We start from the raw sequence: 21,289 nt of genomic DNA on the forward strand, positions 1-21,289 counted from the left end.
ATTCGTTACTGGCCCGACGCTCTAACCACTAGGCTACCTGCCGCTTCAAAAGCTGTGTTGTATTGTGGGTACTGACTGTTTTTTTTTGTGTGTGTTTTTTTTGTATGCCTACTAACTATTCTGATGTGCGTGTGAGTCAGAAGGCTCCGATATCACTGTAATTCATTACTGCATTCAACGTAACCCTAACCCCATTGGCTCCCCTATTGTAACCATAACAATTAAGTTGCTTATTAATGATGCTCAGCTTAAAGCACAATTTGCTGCAATAGACCAGTTCCCATCATACTGATGATTGTATGGATTTGCATCCAATTTGATTATGACGTTTTGATGTCTGACTAATTCTAGCTTCACCACATCTAATTTCAGGTTACTCCTCGTGGCCAAATGAAGGTTAGTTCAATTTCTACCTTTTTTTAAAAGTACTTATTATCTAGACAAATGTTAATACACAATCATGTACAGTACCTTCGGAAAGTATTCATTTTTTTACAGCCTTATTCTAAAATGGATGAAATTGTTCCACCCCCTCACCAATCTACACAATACCCCATAATGTCAAAGCAAAAACAGGTTTTTAGACACTTTTGCTCATTTATATTAAAAAAAACCTGAAATATCACATTTACATGAGTATTTTCACACCCTTTACGCAGTACTTTGCTACGCACCTTTGGCAGCGATTGCAGCCTTGAGTGTTATTGGGTATGATGCTACAAGCTTGGCACACCTGTATTTGGCGGTTCTCCCATTTTCCTCTGCAGATCCTCTCAAAGTCGACGGGGAGCGTCGCTGCACAGCTATTTTCAAGTCTCTCCAGAGATGTTCGATTGGTTTTCAGTCCGGGCTCTGGCTGGGCCACTCAAGGATAATTCAGACACTTGTCCCGAAGCCACTCCTGCATTGTCTTGGCTGTGTGCTTAAGGTCGTTGTCCTGTTGGAAGGTGCACTTTCGCCAGAGTCTGAGGTCCTGCGCGCTCTGGAGCAGGTTTTCATCAAGGATCTCTCTGTATTTTTCTCCTTTCATCTTTCCCTCGATCCTGACTAGTCTCCCAGTCCCTGCCACTGAAAAACATCACCACAGCATGATGCTTCCACCACCATGCTTTACCGTAGGGATGTTGCCAAGTTTCCTCCAGAGTTCAATCTTGGTTTCATCAGATCAGATAATCTTGGTTCATGGTCTGAGAGTCCTTTAGGTTCCTTTTGGAACGCTCCAAGTGGGATGTCGTGCCTTTTACTGAGGAGTGGCTTCCGTCTGGTCACTCTACCGTAAAGGCCTGATTGGTGGAGTGCTGCAGAGATGGTTGTCCTTCTGGAAGGTTCTCCCGTCTTTACAGAGGAACTCTAGAGCTCTGTCAGTGACCATTTGGTTCTTGGTCACCTCCCTGACCAAGGCCCTTCTCCCCAATTGCTCTCTATGGCCGGGAGGCTAGCTCTAGGAAGAGTCTTGGTGGTTCCAAACTTCTCCATTTATGAATGATGGAAGCCACGTTGTTCTTGGGGACCTTAAATGCTGCAGAATTATTTTGGTACCCTTCCCCAGATCTGTGCCTCGACACAATCCTGTCTCAGAACTCTACAGACAATTCCTTCGATCTCATGGCTTGGTTTTCTGAAATGCACTGCCAACTGTGGGACGTTATACAGACAGGTGTGTGCCTTTCCAAATCATGTCCAATCAATTGACTTTACCACAGGTGGACTCCAATCAAGTTGTCGAAACATCTCAAGGAGGATCAATGGAAACAGAACTCAATTTAGAGTCTCATAGCAACAGGTCTGAATACCTATGTAAATAACTTATTTCTGTTTTTTTATGTGTAATGTGCCAAAATGTCCGAACCTGTTTTCGCTTTGTCATTATGTGGTATTGTGTGTAGATTGCTGTTACGTAACAAAATGTGGGGAAAGTCGATGGGTCTGAATACTTTCCGAAGGCACTGTATTTCCCACTGTCATTAGGAATGAGCATTTTTATTTCATATACTGTGACATGAAAATGAAATGTAATGATTGATAACACAAACTTAATTCAAACATCTTAACATAGGTCTAATCAAAGCTCATTGGAGACCATTACAATGGTTTAAACCGATAAAACACAATGGAGACCGCTGATGCATACAAACCAGCTTTCTTTTCCTCTGGTGTCTCAAATGGCCCTAGTCTTAAAGCGGTTCCTAGTCCTACGGAGGACTGGGTCATTCGTCAGCTGGCCATGGAACTGCTTTCTCTGTGCTCCGGGTTAGGGTTCTGCAACTGGCGGCCGACGGGCAGAATTTGGCCAGCGGGTGATTTTATTTGGTGTTACGCACGCCTCTATGAAGAGGGAACGCAACACCCTGCTACAACTAAACTCTCTGTGAAGCGAAAAAGGTATGGACTGTAGGTGCGAGTAAAAATGACAACAAGCAGAATGTGGTACCGTTTACAAGGACTTTATTCCTTTACACGGTAATATGGGGAAAAGGGGCTGGACGGAACCAAAGCAAAGAAAGTAAATCTCAAAGCCCCCCCCTCTCCTATCTTACCTGCCTACCCACTACTTACCTAATTTAGCACCACCTGGTGCCCTAACCAAAATACAAGGGGTGGTCCGCCCAGGTCTTACCTAGTGTGCCTAGACAGTGAAATATGCTACGGGTATATGTATGCCCACGGGCCTCTTGCCTAAGCACTCCCTAGGTGCCTTCCCCTTCCCCCCTGGGAACAAATGAAACAGAATATTAAACAATTTCACAAACAAACTAAGAGACAAAGGACATCAAATAAGTTCTATCTGAGCAACAAACTCACAAAACATACCAACTCTCAGCAATGAACTCCCAGCAAAATCTCTCTCTAGCAAAATCTCTTACAATGACCTCCCAGCAAATCTCTCTCTAGCAAAATCTCTTACAATGACCTCCCAGCAAATCTCTCTAGCAAATCTACCTCCAGCAAAATCCTCTACAAAAAAAAAAAAGATCTTCCTCCTGAACAGAACACTGGCTTTTATATAGCGTCAGAAGGAATGGGTAATTGGAGACAGCTGTGTCTTGACGAGGGGGCGGGGTCAGCTCTCCAATTAGCCCTGGAGTCGACCAATCAGCTGCTTGAGGGATTTCAGGAAGCCATTTCCTGAAATAAACACATGCAAATACACAAACTACAACACATAATCTGGGGAACGTAACATTTGGCCACCCTAATATGTTGTTGGACATAACACTAAAACATTTGTGTTAGGAAAGGGTTCCTAATGTTTGATATACTCAGTGTATTTGATTGTGTACAAATACTTTTGGTAGTGTATGTGGACACCTGCCTGTCAAATCTCATTCCAAAGTCATGGGCATTAATATGGAGTTGGTCCCCCCTTTGCTGCTATAACAGCCTCCACTCTTCTAGGAAGGCTTTCCAGTAGATGTTGGAACATTGCTGCGGGGACTTTCTTCCATTCAGCCACGAGGATTAGGTTGGGCGATTAGGCCTGGCTCGCCGTCTGAGTTCCATTTCATCCCAAATGTGTTCGATGGGGATAATGTCAGGGTTCTGTGCAGGCCAGTCAAGTTCTTCCACACCGAGCTCAACAAACCATTTCTGTATGGACCTCGCTTTGTGCACAGGGGCGTTGTCATGCTGAAACAGGAAAGGGCCTTCCACGAACTGTTGCCACAAAGTTGGAAGCGCAGAATCGTCTAGAATGACATTGTATGCTGTATCATTAAGATTTCCCTTCACTGGAGCTAAAGGGCCTAGGCCAAACCATGAAAAACAGCCCCAGACCATTATTCTTGCTCCACTGAACTGTACAGTTAGCACTATGCATTGGGGCAGGTAGTGTTCTTGTGGCGTCCGACATACCCATATTCGTCCGTCGGACTGCCAGATGGTGAAGCGTGAGTCGTCACTCCAGAGAAAGTGTTTCTACTGCTCCAGAGTGCAATGGCAGTGAGCTTTACACCACTCCAGCCGAAGCTTGGCATTGCGCATGGAGATATTAGGCTTCTGTGTGGCTGCTCAGCCAGGGAATGCCAATTCATGAAGCTCCCGACTAACAGTTATTGCGCTGACGTTGCTTCCAGAGGCAGTTTGAAACTCGGTGGTGAGTGTTGCAACCGAGGACTGACAATTTTTACGAGTTTCAGCACTCGGCGGTCCTGTTCTGTGAGCTTGTGTGGCCTACGACTTCGCGGCTGAGATGTTTCTCAGAACAGGGCAAACTGGCTCTAACCAGAATAAAAAGACGAGTGGAAGGCCCTGGTGCACAACTGTGCAAGAGGACAAGTAAATTAGTGTCTAGTTTGAGAAACAGACGCCTCACAAGTCCTCAACTGGCAGCTTCGTTAAATAGTACACGCAAAACACCAGTCTCTACGTCAACAGTGAAGAGGCAACTCCGGGATACTGGCATTCTTGGCAGAGTTGCAAAGAAAACGCCATATCTCAGTCTGGCCAATAAAAATAAAAGATTAAGATTGGCAAAAGAACACACACACTGGGCAGAGGAATTCTGCCTAGAAGACCAACATCCCTGAGTTGCCTCTTCACTGTTGACGTAGAGACTGGTGTTTTTGTGGGTACAATTAATGAAGCTGCCAGCTCAAGAAAAGATCTGCCCGCTGCTCAATCTACTTGATGATCCCTGCTCTGGGGGTTATAGGTGAACTACGGGTGTAGGACCACATAAGGACCTATACACTGTCAACACTATTAGTATTCTGCACCCTATGCATGTTCTATTGCAGTGTTAAATCATTCATATCAACATACCTATGACTCACCAGTATTTATTCAATTATCCTAGTGTCCCATAATGCACCGGTCGCACTATCATTTGAGAGACACTGAAACATGGCGCAGACAATGGGAATTGTTATACATGTTAACACAGGAGAGCAAGGAAAAGGCGGGAGGGAGAGGAGATTTTCTCATATCTGCTTGGTAGATTCTCACTAGTTTTAACACTCTCTCTGTTCTCTCTCTCCTAGGGTCATCAGTGTTGCCCAGTAACATGGCGTACTTTGGGAGCTCTCAGGATGAAGATGCACTGGATGATGAAGAGGAGTACGAGGATGTAAAGCCAGACGTCAGCGTGGCATCTACTTCCTGTCAGTCCACGCCCAGGAAGGGCAAACCCCAAGGGAAACACGCCGTCAATGGCCACGGTATGGCAATGTCCTCTTACTTACCTAACCTCAATGCTAACCTTAACCCTAGGAAACTATCCTCTTTCTCACCTACCCAACCCTGAACCTCCCGGGAAACACGCTGTCAACGGCTACGGTGCGACGCTTCAGCCGTCATACTGCCAGCTCCCTTAGTCTCTATAGAACTCTGTACATGCAATAGAGCATGGTACCACACCCCACTCTGACCAATCACAACAGACATTTAACACTGACCAATCATGATTGAGGGCCGAAGGAAAACGGGTGGATTGGTTCAAATGGACCTAATGTGCACAAGAGACCCACACGGTTAGAGCTGTCTGCAACCGAGCATGGCTGAGTTGGATGGAGGGAGGTAGGGAAAGGGAGAGCATGGAGACTGAGGAACTCACATGGGAGTGTGTCAGGGAGCATTCCATCTTTCCACTCCAATTAACACTAGGAGGGAACAGCGGTAACAAGGTGTTTATGCATTCAGCTCACAGCTGGCCAGGGAGGAGGGGAACAGGGATGGAAAACAAGGAGCACACACTCCAAAGCTCCACCACTCACACACACACACACACACACACACACACACACACACACACACACACACACACACACACACACTGTGTGTGGTTCTGAGGGGAGCTTGTCTTAATGAAACACGTCATGTTAAAACACAATGTGTCAGTGGTGATGAAGGCTACAAGCAGGCAAAGCCACGCAATAAATAGCTACATGTTATCAGTGGCATATGCTTGGTGTTGCTCAGCAACTTTCACTGGTTATTATAGAAACACACACACTTGTAAGTACAGTGCTATGTTCCTGACTTTTGTCCTCCTCCTTGTGACACCAGATCCACCAGCCCAGGCAATCCCCATGGAAACAAGGCCAGTGTTCTTAGTTCCAAGTACCGGAGAAGCCGGTCTCTCAGTCAGTGGCCATTTTTAGCATGTATATCTGGGTCGGGAAAACTTTCTTTATATGCATGCCAGCAAAGCCACTAGACAGTACATGAATTGCACTATAATGGTGACAAACTTGTTATGGCCTACATGGTGCTCTGCTGTTGGTACAGCTTCAACAGCCACCCCAACACCATACCACCGCGACACCTGGCTATCAGCGGACTTAAACAAATGTGGTTTCTACTGACAATTGAGATGTCCCCTTATGCCATAGTTTGTACAACGAGCTTGTAGGAGGCAATCTGTAATTTCGATTAAGACATTAACGAGTGCGCTAGGACGGACCTAGTCAATATAACCATTTGTTCAGCACTTTTGAAATGTACAGCGACAATTCATAACATGGGCTACTAACAGCTTATTACCCAACATACACTTAGTATTACTTTCTTAGCTACAGTATACATATCGCTCTGGCATATCACATCATTTATGCATTTATACAAGATATTTTTGGACTCGCCTTGCTGTGCTCCCTTGAACAGGAAGGTGATGCGTCGCTCCTTTGTGTGAACATTTTGTCATCAAAGTCTGGTATTCTCTTGATTTATGGTGCTTTCAAGATAACTTGGAGGGGGGGACACAAGGTCGATTCATGATGACGTAAGGGATCTTCAGGTTGGAGCTCTCGAAAGAGGCCCTTGCAATTCCGATTTGGATTAATGTTCAAAATGTATTTTCCCAGTCTGAGCTTGTTTTCTTCCAAGTTCCCAGTTGTCTTGAACTCACTGAAGTCGGAGATTTCCAGGTTTTGAGTGTGGCAGAAGTCATGCTGGATTGACAGCATGGCCAATGTTGAATGTTTTATAATTTTAAGCTTGGAAAAGAGACCCTTAAACCCAGACTTGGACCACACAGTCACTCCACTGAATAGCAGGCTAATGATTGCTTGCAGTTAGGCACTGATTGTTGAATTTGCGATTTCCAACTGTTGTAATGTTCTCTTCATATGACAAGGATTGAAAAGGATTTGCCAGTAGATGTCGACTTGATTAATGATGACCGCTAGCTAAGATTTTGAAAGTATCAGTCCAATCAAAGCTACTGTACATATGTGATTTGACATCATTTTATTTGTGGCCAATGACCTTGAGCCGCCTTGGTTGGGTTCTTCTAATGTAACTCTATGGCAGCACCCAAGGGGCTTGAGTTTTCGAGCATTACCCATAGATGTCGCAGTGACGTAGAGTCCACATGACTGACTGAACACTGAGCCAATCACGGTGCAGCTAAAGAACATTACCAACCCCAACGCTACGTATTGTCCACCGGCTGCCCCACCACGGAAGGCACTGAGCTCGGCTGAAACACCTGCATTTTAGAGCTGCCTTTCTTAAAGTCAAAAAGAGACCAAGTTTGTATGCAGCTTTATTAACTCAATGATTAGTATTACTTTTGCATTGTTTGCGAACTGATATGTGACGTATTAACATGCAAAACAGGCACACAAAAAAGACTGGTCGCCACTGCTCCCAGTACAGTGTTAGGCCTGGTCTGTAAGTACCATAGAAGCCTGGATCCCAGTACAGTATTATACCTGGCCAGTACAGTACACTATAAGGCCGTGTGTCAGATGTGACACTTTTCAAATGTAGCGTGGGCAGTACTTCAGTAGTTTATTTGAGCTGCTGTGCACCGAGTGAGAAATCATAGAGCTCTGCTTTCATTACCCTGCACCTTGCTAACCCCAGCCATGTTTACATTTTCTAAATTAAACACCTTTTTATTGAGTTCAGTTTTCCAGTAGCTTTTCAAAACGCTGAAGGGACTTAGACAGACGGGGGGGAGAACGAACCATGTCGTTTTATAAACGCCAGCGACTGTTGATATTAAAACACTGTAAAAAAATAAAAAAATACATAGTGAACCTCCATAAAATATAAAGAGAGCTATTGAATGTGTTAATTGGAATGGTTCAGACGGCTAATATCAATGCTTCTGCTCTAGTCTGAGGTTAGCAGGGCTGTCGTCTGGTGCTTGACCAATATAATGTTCACCACAAGTCACTGTACAAGACTGGAGGAAATGTTTCATTGAAATGATACATTCTTGTTAAAGTTTTAATATACACAGTCCCTTCAGAAAGTATTCACAACCCTAGACGTTTCCCACATTTTGTTACAGCCTGAATTTGAAATGGATTAAAAACAATTTTTTGCCTCACTGGCCTACACACAATACACCATAATGTCAGTGGAATTGTTGTTTTTATTTTGTACAAATGAATTACTAAAGAAAAGCTGAAATGTCTTGAGTCAATAAGTATTCAACCCCTTTATGGCAAGCTTAAACACTTTCAGGAGTATTGCTTGAGTTCCATGTACTCTCATTGTGTGCAATAATAGTGTTTAACATGAATTTTGAATAACTTCCTCATCTCTGTACCTCACATATATAATTGTCTGTAAGGTCCCTCAGTCGAGCAGTGAATTTCAAACACAGATTCTACCACAAAGACCAGGGGGGTTTTCCAATGCCTCATGAAGGGTACCTATTGGTAGATGGGTAAACATTAAAAAAAGCAGACACTGAATATACCTTTGAGCATGGTGAAGTTATTAATTACACTTTAGATGGTGTATCAATACACCCAGTCACTACAAAGATACAGGTGTCCTTCTGAACTCTTGTTGCCAGAGAGGAAGGAACCGCTTGGGCCAATGGTAACTTTTTTAAAACAATTTAGAGTTGAATGGCTGTGATGGAGGAAAACTGAGGATGGATGAACAACATTGTAGTTACTCCACAATACTAACCTAATTGACAGAGTGAAAAGGAGGAAGCCTGTACAGAATAAAAATATTCCAAAACATACATCCTGTTTGCAACAAGGCACTAAAATAATACTGCAAAAAATTGTGGCAAAGCAATTCACTTTTTTGTCCTGAATGCAACACATTACGGAGTACAGAATAAAAATATTCCAAAACATACATCCTGTTTGCAACAAGGCACTAAAATAATACTGCAAAAAATTGTGGCAAAGCAATTCACTTTTTCGTTCTCCATATTTTCAAGCATAGTGGTGGCTGCATCATGTTATAGGTATGCTTGTAATCATTAAAGACGGGAGTTTTTCAGGATATAAAAGAAACAGAACGGAGCTCAGCACAGGTACACTCCTAGAGGAAAACCTGGTTGTCTGCTTTCCACCAGACACTGGGAGATGAATTCACCTTTCAGCAGTACAATAACCTAAATCACAAGGCCAAATCTACACTGGAGTTGGTTACCAGGAAGACATTGAATGCTCCTGAGTGGCAGAGTTAAAGTTCTGACTTTAAATATGCTTGAAAATCTATGGCATGACCTGAAAATGGTTGTCTAGCGATGATCAACAAACAATTTAACAGAACTTAAAGAATTTTTGAAAACAATGTGCAAATGTTGCACAATCCAGGTGTGGAAAGCTCTTAGACTTACCCACAAAGACTCACAGCTGTATTCTCTGCCAAAGGTGCTTCTATTTACTTATGTAAATTAGATGTATATATTTCATTTTCAATACATTTTAATGAACATGTTTTCACTTTGTCATTATGGGGTATTGTGTGTAGATGGGTGAGACGTTTGTATTTAATCAATTTTGAATTCACGCTGTAACACAACAGAATGTGGAATAAGTCACGGGGTATGAATACTTTCTGAAGGCACTGTAAGCCAGCAGCATCCCTCCTACACTGCCATGAAATCATATTTTCCTCTGTTAGTCCGGTGTTCAACCTCCTAAACTGATCTAAGATCATCTTTCTTTCCTGTTGGTTCAGTGTTGAACGGCCCCAGCAAGGCACCCCGAGACAGCCCCAAGCCCAGAGGGAAGGAGTGGGTGCAGGTGAGAGAGCGCAGTGAGAGAGCCGAGGCCCGGAGGGAGCAGGCCCTCAGCCAGCTAAAGGCTACAGCCAGGGGCCACACTACCAACGGACTGCCCCACAGGAGGGCCGCAGAGGAGCTCAGCAAGCAGGTACTGTATCATACTTCATCTATGCCTGAACAGTATGCTTCGTTGATTTGGCTAATATGTAACTCTCTAATGGTCATAAAGATGGCTGACCAACATGCCTCCGTAGCCACCAGGCGTATGATTAAAGAGCAGACATTATCGTCATTAGAAGAGCAGTAATGTGTTATGATAAAAAAAATGATTATACATTAATAGAGTAACATGATAGCAGCATGCTCAGTGTTGTGTGAAATCCCTGAGCTCCTCTCCTCCCTTTGTCTCCGTGTAATGATTGTATTTGTCTGCTACTATATTTAGTACTGAGGCTGGGTTGTGAAAGCTGCCTTCCTGTCCAAGACGTTCTGTTGGTTTAAAATAGCTCTAAGGAGGAGAGGTCGGGAGGAGGATGGAGAGTAACTTTGACTCGGCTCAAAAAGCACATTGTGCTTCTGAACTAACTAATCAGAATGGAGTGCTGGGGGCTTTGCCTCGTCAGAGAGGGTAGCATCAAGACTAGCAGCTCTCCCAGACGGCCAGCAGACGTGGCCGAGCCACGCTGTCTCATGTTGATGCCGGGCCTGTCGGTTTTAAGTGCCGCCAACTGACTAATTAAGGAACAATGAATCTCAATGAGCAGGGGAGAGCCAAGACAAACTACGCTCAAGTTATTGGCCTTTGTTCTATCCCCCCTCCTTCTGCCCTCCTCTCTCTGCTTTCGCTCTCTCCTTCTGATTAACCCCCCTCTCTCCTTACTCTTTACCTCTGTTCATGTGTTATGCTGGCAGATTTACCATCCTTGGCAACAGAGCTCCAAACATTTTGAGGTGTTAGCATTTTGTGTTTTCTGATATTAACTGTGAGTGCAACAGCAGGCTGATGTCCAATCCCCTGGCGAAAGCATCAGGATCCCTTATCTGTGGAAGGAAATCAGCCATAGGTTAAATTCTTATCATACAAGAACCCAATGGCCCTGTTGTATAGCAGTTAGAGTAAGCCAGAGTCATGATGTTTGATGAGATCCAAACTGAGGAATGTTAATTGCGCAGGAATATTGGGTTGCTGCTCCGGTATCCCGTTGACCTTTCTGTCTCAGTTTAAAAGTCAATATTCTGAAGGCTATTCATGAAGACGAAGGCCACCTCTTTTCAGCTATCACATTGGTGGGTTTGTTTGTTTGTGTGTGTGTGTGTGTGTCTGTTTCTCTAAGCATTGGAAGGGTTACGTTTCTAGCTCCTCTTCCTGATCCAGTCTGTTTGTTGAGATGGATCCAGTCTGTTCCTATAAGCAGCTGAGTTGCAGATGTTCCATGTGAATCTTCTCGCCATCCTGCAGATTGGCTATAGCAACACATGATGTCATCCTGGCCCTTCCCCCGCCACCCCCCCTCTTCCCACTCACGTGTGACCAAAATCCACTTCAGAGGGTTGGCTGTGTTTCTGTTCTCGTTCTCTCTCCCCCACTCACCTCTGTTTCCGGCACTGAATTTTCTCCTTCGTTCTCACCAGTCTTTTGGTGCTTTCTACAGTAACATGGGGCCTTCTCCTGCTCCATGGGGCTGGGATGTAACCCGTCTTCTCTTTTCTCTCCTCTGCCTCGGACCAGACTATTACAGTGCAACGCCAGGGCTCACGTGCACACCAACCCTCAAGGCTTGTGCAGCAGCACAGTGCCGGTGAGCTCTCTAGTGGTGAAACTAAAGTAGACCACCACCCAGCCCGCTGTGCCTTCTTGTCAGCATATCTGTTCAGTCACAGTTGGCTGACTGGCTTTCTGTTTCTATTACTTTGGTCTTTGAGGCCAAACGGATGAGTTTGACCCTAAAGGAAGGTGTTTAAATTCTGCAGACTGAAGTCTTGAGTCTTATTTAATCTTTGGTTATGACCCTAACCTTCTAGAGGTCTAGAATCTGATGTGTTCGTTGGTTCTTTGCGTTATGTTTCGAGCCCCTGGTAGACGTCACGCTGCGTTTAGACATCATCACTCTGGCCTGCCGGGACGACGCCGTTCTTTCTCTCTCAAAAATACAAGGGACTTTATTGGCATGCGAAACGTGTTTACATTGCCTAAGCAAGTGAAATAAATAAAAGTTATAACTCAAAACCGATCAGTAACATTGCACTCTCAAAGGTTTGAAAATGATAGACATTTCAAGTGTTATATTATCCGCTATGTACAGTGTGTTAGCAATGTGCAAATAGTTGTAGTATGAATAGTAGGCGACGATAAATAAACAAGTTATTGGTGGTATTTACAATGTTTGTTTGTTTGCTTCACTGGTTGCCATTTTTCTCATGGCAACGGGACACATCTTGCTGCTGTGATTGCACACTGAACAGATATGGGAGTTGATCAATGTTTTTTGTTTTTTTTATTCATTGTGGGTCCATAGGATCTGTGGGAAATGTGTATCTCCTAAGGTGGTCATACATTGGACAGGAGGTTAGGAAGTGCAGCTCAGTTTCCACCTCATTTTGTGGGCAGTGTGCACAAAGCCTGTCTTCTCTTGAGAGCCAGGTCTGCCTATGGTGGCCTCTCTCAATAGCAATGGATTTTCTTAATTTTGTGTCAGTCACTATGGTCAAATATGCTGTTTTTTTGGTTGATTCTTTCCAGTGTCAATTAGATATCTTTTTGCCTTTTTTCATAATTTGTCTGGGTCAAATTGTGTTGCTGTCCTGGGGCTCTGTGGGGTCTTTGTGAACAGAGCCCCAGAACCAGCTGGCTGAGGGGCCTCTTTTCTAGGTGGATCTCTCTGTAGGTGATGGAATGTGTAGGCATTCTGTGTGTCTCTCGTCTCCTCTCTCTGTCGCCTCTCTTGCTGTCAACTCCCCTCTCTCTCTCTCCCCTCCCTTCTCCCCCCTCTCGCTCTCCATCCTCTGTATTTTTCCACTGTTGGAGTGGAAGGGGACAGGATTGATGAAGGGGGTCACATTTCACTCCCCTTATCTTTTAATAGCCTCTCTTTGTGCTGGCTGCACCTGATAGGAATACAATACAGCTGCGGCCCTGCTTCAAACGCAGCCGTCAAGCCTGCTGTCACCTCCCTCTGGCACCTCGCTGGTTCGATAACGCCATCCTCTCATCTCCTCTGCATAGTTCGCTTACAGCAGGGCTACTAGGTTCACTTACAACAGGGTGCTACTCAAACGGACAGGGATGTAGTGGGAAGAACAGCAGAGCAGCTAGTGGGGTCTAAGCAGAAAGCTGGTGTCCAGAAACCCCAATGTATCCATCCCAGGGTCTCAGTCCAGACATCCCCTCTGTTTTGACTACACACAACTTTTCCATTTTACCACTCACACACACACACACACACACGTATGTTAACATGAATGACGGTTGTTCCCGTTCAGGTTGATGCTAGTCTGTATCATGTTCTGGGGCAGGGTGGTTTAGGGGCAGCACTAAAACTAGGGCAAGTAAAAAAACATGACGGGAGAGAGGGAACTGAGAGAGAGTCGACTCTGCTTCTTCCACTGGTGGGTCGGGGTGGCTTTATTCCCCCAGCTGCCATTAGCCAGTGAGGTCCCCGATGTAACCCAAACTACCTACATTAGAGCTCACATGTTCAGCAGGGGTTCTCAGATCTGCAAAAAAAAAAGTTATTTTCGCCATTAAAGAGGTTAAGGAAACCATACCAAATAAAACTGGCTTTCTGCTGGGATGGGGTTTCAAGTAGTAACCCGTTTTGTACATACAGCAGTTGGCTCTGAAGTGAACCTCACTCCATGTTAGGGCCGGGATGGCTTTTTCATCTGTTGAAGCTGATACTGATCTGTTTTTTGCCCTGTGAGGAGTGTTTGTTGATTTGCTGATTTGAAAGTACAGCAACCCTGTATAGGCTTTAATGAATGGCAGCAATTTCCGCATAGCATTTAGTTCTAACCCGAACTCTTTACTTTTATAGCTGTTTCAGCGAGTTAATGTTTGCTTGGAGTTTTTACTTCAATGTCAAGCGCCAGCTCCTGAGAGTGTTAGTGCAGTGAGTCTGTGTTCTATGTTGCTGCACTACAGTATGTGAATAAACAACTCCATGTTTCTGATCTCTCTCTCTCTCGCCTCCCACTCTCAGGTCTCTAAAGTGAACGGAGTCACACGGGCGTCCCAGACAGGCATGCACACGGCCGGTGCCAAAAAACCGAAAGACTTCAGACTGCCGTCCAAAACTGTGAATGGCCTCGTCACATACACCAAAGGAAAACGAGAAATGGTCAAGAAAACCAAACTGAACAAGCGCAAACACAGCACTGCTGCTACCCATAGAGCCCATAGCAACAATCGCCACCACAACCACCTCCAGCGCCACCAGCGACTCCCCCTCTCCAACTCAGGAAAAGCCCAGAATAGCAAAGCAAAAACAAGCAAACAGGTGCTATTATCCAATGGGGTGCACAAGGTGACCAACGGGGGCGGAGTGCGCTTCAACGGGCACCTCTGTGCCAAGCAGGAGGTGGGCAGGCAGGGGCGTGAGGGACTGAGGAACTCCAAGCGGAGGCTGGAGGTGGCGGTGGCTGCCATTGGGGCGGTGGCTGACTCCCAGGGTAAGCTGGTCATCCTGGAGACTAACCCCAACCGTAAGAAGACCAAACAGAACCAGAGCAGCCCCCTGGACGGTAAGACTAAGCACCAGACCAGCCCTCTGGAGACACGCAGTAAGAAAGCGTGTCAGGGTAAGGCCTCGGTCCCTAACGGACACATCGTCATGGAAACCACCCCTCCCCCCTCCCTGCTAGCCCCACCCCCTCCTTCCACACCACTAGCCAATCCAGAGCCAGGGCGTCAGCGGCCCAAGCGAGCGTCAGCCGGCAAGTTGATGTTCATCAGACAAGCACAGCACCGGGCGCAGGCTGCCTCTAACCCTAACCACACCCTTAACCGCTCAACTACCTCAGAGTCGCCTGGCCACACCCCCGGGCATACCCCTCACAAACCAGCAGAGCCCCGGCCTGACAGGGAGTGGGAAAGGGAGAAGGAGCGGGATAAAGAGAGGGAGCGGGCGGAGAGGAGCAGGGCGAGCTGGCCAGCGTTGGGTGAGGCACCAGAGTTCTGTCCCACCCAGCGGGAGTTCCAGGACCCCCTGGTGTACCTGGACTCTGTGCGGGAGGGGGCGGAGCCCTGCGGACTGTGTCGGGTGGTTCCCCCGGCTGACTGGCGCCCAGAGTGCAAACTGAACGATGAGATGCGCTTTGTGACCCAGGTGCAGCGCATCCACAAGCTAGGCCGTCGCTGGGGCCCTAACGTACAGAGGCTAGCCTGCATCAAGAAGCACCTCAAATCTCAGGGCATCACCATGGAAGACCCCCCACTCATCGGTGAGTCTAACTGACTGTCCATACTTTACCAGCAACACTACCCTAACACTGGTCATCAGTTAGTCTGACAGTCAGACACACTCACATAGGCTGGACGACTGTCGCAAAACGGACCTCTTTAGCAAACATCACAAAAATTGGGTATCAACATTATTGACAATTCAATAAAATGTTTGTTGCATTCCACCAACCGTATCTGGTATTTATACTGTGAGGTCAATATCAGTGTTCAGATGTGGCCTGTATGTCTGAGACAATATAACTATACCCAGCAGCTTGTCTGTCATTTGAGATTTCTCACTCAGCAGCTTGATGTGTTTTAAACAGCCTCTAGCCCAGTCAGTCTATATGGCTGAAATAAATGTTTACTGAATCGGTTTGAGAATACAGTCCAAATTTGTAGTGCTATCATACTACTGCACTGTTGGCGCGAGGAACACAAGAATTTCGCTACACCCGCAATAACATCTGCTAAATATGTGTATGTGACCAATACAATTTGATTTGATCATTACTGTAGGAGTGTTAAACTCATGGCCATAGACCCTAACTCATCTCTCTCTCCCCAGGTGGGTTTAGGGTTAACTCTATCTGACCCCATCGATCTGTCTCTCCCCCCCAGGTGGCTGCGAGGTGGACCTGGCTCGGTTCTTCCAGCTGATTAATGACATGGGCGGCATGCAGCAGGTTATGGACCTGAAGAAGTGGAGTAAACTGGCTGATCTGCTGCGAATCCCCAAGTCAGCCCAGGACCGGCTGGCCAAGCTGCAGGAGTCCTACCTCCAGTACCTGCTGTCCTATGACTCTCTGTCCCTAGAGGAGCACCGGCGCCTGGAGAGGGAGGTGCTGCAGGAGAAGGAGGGCCTGGAGCGCCGCAGGGGGCCCCTGGAGGGCCACACAGAGAGGAGCCTGACCCTGCCACGCTACGAGCCCAAGAACGGGCTGGTCGGCAGTCTGGTGCAGCACAGCAACGGTCAGCTGTGCAGCCGGCTGAAGGAGCTGGACAGTCAGCAGCTCAAGGTGGGACGCCGGAGGCTGTTCTCTCAGGAAAAGAGGAATGGGGAAATGACACAGCAGGAGGAAGATGAGGAGGAGGAGGAGAAGGGGGTTCTCAGCGACCAGCACAAGTGTATTTACAAGGTGATGCAAGGGCAACAACTTCGCACATCCTTTTTAAATGAGTGTTTTTGTTTATTATTCTCATGCTCTGCTCATGCTACAAGGCAAACCTGGTAGTGTAGCTCCAGTCTTCCTGTTTGTCTGCCTGCTCTGTTCTGTTCTAGCTGATGGAATGTAGGTCAGTGCTGAGCTGGGTGAAATGGACCCACAGAGAGCAGGCCACTGCCTCTCTACTCAACATCGTTCTGATCTGCCTCTGTTACCCCTGCCCAGACATCAAGACACACACACACACACACCACAGCTTCGTGACCCAGATGTTGCCCCTGCTGCTCTTCTCATGGAAGAGCCTGAGTGTGATGTTGTTTCTAACCGTCTCCTTCCTCTGAACCTGTCTGATCATGACATCTCAAACACTGTTCTAGTCTGGATTCCATTTCAATCATTTCCCTCTTTTTCTTGTAACCAAATCCCCAACACAAGCAGACCCATGAGATGTGAGTTCAGTACAGTAACCTAGCTCTCACATAGAAGAGGGGTGAGGAGAGGGTGTATTTCAGCGGGGTATTAAATCCAGGGACGGTACAGGCAGATTTATAGACTATCAACACCCCTCCATTCTGAGGTGTCCAGGCGAAGGTTCATATTAACTACAGTCAAGCTCGGAAACTTTCAGGACAGACATGCAGCTGCAGAGACTTGCGATACAGTGCGTGCGTTTACAGGGTACCTGACTTTGTTTGATGCTAGCTGTACTGTCCTGATGTGGCTTCTCTTGTTGCAGGGGAAATCTGTATCGCTCACCAACTTCTTCAGGATAGCCAGGAACACCATGATCATGTGCTTTAACAAAGAGCCTGGGGCTGCTGAGGTCGAGGTAAGAATGGAACTAGTCTCAATCCCTACTGGCCTTCATGTAGAGGTCAGCTCACTACTGTAGCATTCCATTGACCTTCATTTATTAGTCACTGTACATTTTTGTTTTGTTCAGTATGCAGATTTATCTATCACTTCTCCTATTTGTCTTCCTTTACAGCAAGAATACTGGAGGATAGTGGAGCAGAGGCACTGCCATGTGGCAGTGCATTATGGGAAAGTGGACACCAACACGCACGGAAGTGGCTTCCCCGTGGGAAAGTCAGAGCCATTTTCTAAGTAAGAACCCAATGTCATCACACCCTAAACAGAGTAATACGTGGCGTAATAACCATAGAGTTAAAAAATATATCTCTTGACTGGCCACTGTGTAATGACTGTTCTTCTCTCCGTTTCAGACATGGATGGAACCTCACTGTCCTCCCTAATAATTCTGGATCCATTCTGCGGCATCTTGGAGCTGTGCCCGGTGAGATATCCAACCCGTCATCCTCACCCGAGGCACACGTCTTTCTGAGACGATGTGATGCCTGTTGTGGTGTCTGCTATGTAAAAACGGTCTTTTCTCTCCCCGTAGGGGTCACCATTCCTTGGCTGAACATTGGCATGGTCTTTTCTACCTCATGCTGGTCTCGAGACCAAAACCGCCTTCCATACATTGATTACTTACACACTGGTGCTGACTGCATTTGGTAAGTATCCCAACATGACCACCTCTGCGTCTCTCTTCCTCCTCACAGGTACATGTGTACTGTACAAGGACATTACAAAGATGTGTGGTTTTTCTAAGGTGACATGGAATACATGATATAAAACATAATGCCATTGATAACTCGGATCAGACTTGTAATTAGCTGATCAAATGACACCTTCATTGAACACACGCCAGTCTTTTGAAAATATGTATTGATGCCAAAGTGGCTCGCATTAAAGCTACATTTACTTACAACAAGAAATGACTGGGTGGCAGCGAAAGCCACAGGCGTTAGTGTGTTGTGTATTATTGACCTGTTATGAAGGCAATGTTTAATCTCTTTGCATTAGCCCAACTTGAATGTAATGGTAATGAAGGGTTTGAGAAAGGGCGGTGGCTCTAGACATCCACCAGCCCAACCCCTCCCTCCCCATGTGTGCTACCTGCCCATTGGTGGTGACACAGGTGAGTAGAAATGTGCTAGGAGGTTCCTGAGATGAAGGCAAGTCATAATCATCATAATTGACTGCCTGCTATCTTGAAGTATGACTGTTCCACTCATCTTTTCATTCTGACTGAATGTCTGAAAGTTACAGGAAGTGCTAATTTGGGATGCCCTAGGACAAGCATAAGTCTGTTACACTATTCCCAGAGTACTTAGTTGTCCAGTGAGTCTGTTAAAAAGAGGTCTCATTCTAATATGCAATCCACATCCTCCATTTGACAGATGAAACCACAGACAGACAGACAGCTCTACCTGCAGTCGGTCTACAGGCTATGATCCCCACAGGAAAGCCACCTCTTTAGGATCTCATTCTCACTCTCAATCTTTCTCGAACCTTTTGAGGCAGAGCGTAAGCACAGACCGACCTAACTCTGACTGTTCAAAGCTGAGGGGTTACACAGCACAGCCGATGTCCAGCATAACACACACTCTTGCATGAGCCTGATTGGTCCTCTCTCGCCCTACCAGGTATTCTATTCCTGCTGAGGAGAAGGTGAAGCTTGACAAGGTGGTTCACACACTGCTGCAGGCCAATGGGACCCCTGGGCTGGAGATGCTGGAGAAGAACATCATGATCTCTCCAGAGGTGCTTTGTCGAGAGGGTATCAAGGTCCACCGCACCGTCCAGCAGAGCGGTCAGTTTGTGGTCTGCTTCCCTGGGACCTTTGTGTCCAAGGTCTGCTGTGGCTACAGTGTGTCGGAAACTGTGCATTTTGCCACCCCACAGTGGATGAACCTGGGATATGAGGCTGCTAAGGTGAGTCTGAAGCCGGAGCTGCCACCCTGTGGCCATTTAGAGACATAGCTCATTGTCTGCCACAGTGTCTCTATTTAGTTTGATTTAACCAGGCAAGTCAGTTAAGAACAAATTCTTATTTTACAATGACTGCCTACCATGGCCAAACCCTCCCCTAACCCAGAAGACGCTGGGCCAATTGTGCGCCGCCCTAATTGTGCGCCGCCCTATGGGACTCCAGATCACGGTTGTGAGAGAGCCTGGGATCGAACTAGGTTCTGTATTAACGCCTCTAGCACTGAGATGCAGTGCCTTAGACCGCTGCGCCACTCGGGAGCCTTAGCCTAACCTTGTTCCTGGAGAGCTACTGCGTCCTGTAGGTTTTGGCTTCAAATGTAATTTAGCACACCTGATTCTAATAATTAGGTGTTTGCTAAGATTAATCCGGTTAGTTACAACTGGGGTTGGAGCTGAAACCTACAGGAGGGTATTGTAGCTTTCCAGGAACAGGGTTAGGCAGCACTGCTCTACAGTCTATACAGGTTTTTGTTCCTGTTGATTAGTGTAGTGTCATGTGTAATCTGGTTGATACAAAAGGCTGTAGGATATTCTGTCAATGTTCTGTGTTAACGCAGTGTCTCTCTGCCTTCCCACTTTAGGACCTGAAATGCCGGCACATAGCCAAACCCTTCTCCATGGAGAAGTTACTCTACCAGATCGCCACGGCCGAATCCAAACGCGAGAACGGGCACATTCTGACTACGATTTCCGCCCTTCTCAAAGACCTCAGGTCGGTAGCCATGGAAACCGGGCACATCAAAACATGGATGCTGTCACGGCCTTGTTCTTCATCCTCTGTTGCCATGCCAGTATGATCAAAGACATAGCTCAGTCGAACTATGCTCAAAGCCAAGTTGAAAATATCCCAAAATCTTCTGTTTCAAATACACTCCATGATTTAATGGGTGGGCTTACTGTCTACGTCAGGGCGGAAAGACCTTTTAGATAGTACTGTTTGCTGTACTGAGCTTTAATCACAACGTTGTGAATTGTCGTGTTCTGAATCACTGAGTTGTTGCTCCGCTCTAATAGGAACATAGAGATGAGACAACGGCAGGAACTGTACGAGGCAGGGCTTCTGTCCTCTGCCCGCTACGGAACACATGATAACAGCCTGTTGCCCGGTGATGGACGCAAGAAACCCAGGAAGTGGCTGGCGCTGGAGTCGTCAGAGAGACGCTGCCAGACTTGCCAACACCTCTGCTACCTGTCCATGGTGAGAGCTGGCCCATGGGGAATAGTGCTAGGGTTCATTTGGGTCGGGACTAGAGCTAGTGCTGGGCAAGGTAACCTAGCGGATACGAGCGTTGGGCCAGTAACCAAAAGGGCGCTGGTTCGAATCCATAAGTTGACTTGGTGACAAATCTGTCCATGTGCTCTTGAGCAAGGCACTTAACCCTAATTGCTCCTGTGCGTCGCTCTGGATAAGAGCGTCTGCTAAATGGTTTAAATGTAAAGATGAATTTAGTTTACCATTCCATGAAAAGATGTGTTGAATTCTGAGTTGTGATGTCCATCCCAGGTGGTCCAGGAGAATGAGAACGTTGTCTTCTGTTTGGAGTGTGCTTTGAGATACGTGGAGAATCACAAGTCCTGCAGAGGCCTCAAGATGATGTATCGTTACGATGAGGTAAGATTCCATCCCAGCAAACCGGGAACATTCCCAGGACATTAGCTAACATTCCCATTAAGGGCTCTATTCAATTTATCGCTGAAGCGTTACAGATTGCGCGATGGAAAATGATCATAACATTTCTGATTGAGCCATCGTATGCAGCATTTAACATGAATACTGTCTCTGCCGCCGTGGGAACGTTGCCTTTAAATTGGGCTTTAAGGCTGAACTTCCACGATACGGATTGAATAGAGGCATAAGTTCTAGTTCGGCTTTTATCGAACATTATGCTGAAAACATTAATTAAATGTTTTAGA

At 46.3% G+C, this 21,289-nt stretch overlaps 1 protein-coding gene across 2 annotated transcripts in view; it reads left to right on the top strand.

Annotated features, from left to right (window-relative positions):
- Positions 1-21,289, top strand: part of LOC112264657 (protein Jumonji) — an 89,771-nt gene that overhangs the window by 65,884 nt on the left and 2,598 nt on the right. The window contains exons 5-17 of one of the 2 annotated variants that reach the window (XM_024441409.2): positions 373-396; positions 4,980-5,156; positions 9,883-10,076; positions 14,128-15,367; positions 15,990-16,507; positions 17,271-17,363; positions 17,523-17,641; positions 17,761-17,831; positions 17,940-18,054; positions 19,030-19,318; positions 19,957-20,087; positions 20,390-20,573; positions 20,880-20,987. In XM_024441409.2, the coding sequence (XP_024297177.1) occupies positions 373-396; positions 4,980-5,156; positions 9,883-10,076; positions 14,128-15,367; positions 15,990-16,507; positions 17,271-17,363; positions 17,523-17,641; positions 17,761-17,831; positions 17,940-18,054; positions 19,030-19,318; positions 19,957-20,087; positions 20,390-20,573; positions 20,880-20,987 (3,263 nt within the window). The remainder of the gene's footprint in view (positions 1-372; positions 397-4,979; positions 5,157-9,882; positions 10,077-14,127; positions 15,368-15,989; positions 16,508-17,270; positions 17,364-17,522; positions 17,642-17,760; positions 17,832-17,939; positions 18,055-19,029; positions 19,319-19,956; positions 20,088-20,389; positions 20,574-20,879; positions 20,988-21,289) is intronic. The other variant, XM_024441410.2, reaches the window with a different exon arrangement.

The sequence above is a fragment of the Oncorhynchus tshawytscha genome, linkage group LG13 (assembly GCF_018296145.1).
Source record: "Oncorhynchus tshawytscha isolate Ot180627B linkage group LG13, Otsh_v2.0, whole genome shotgun sequence".
Lineage (NCBI taxonomy): Eukaryota > Metazoa > Chordata > Actinopteri > Salmoniformes > Salmonidae > Oncorhynchus > Oncorhynchus tshawytscha.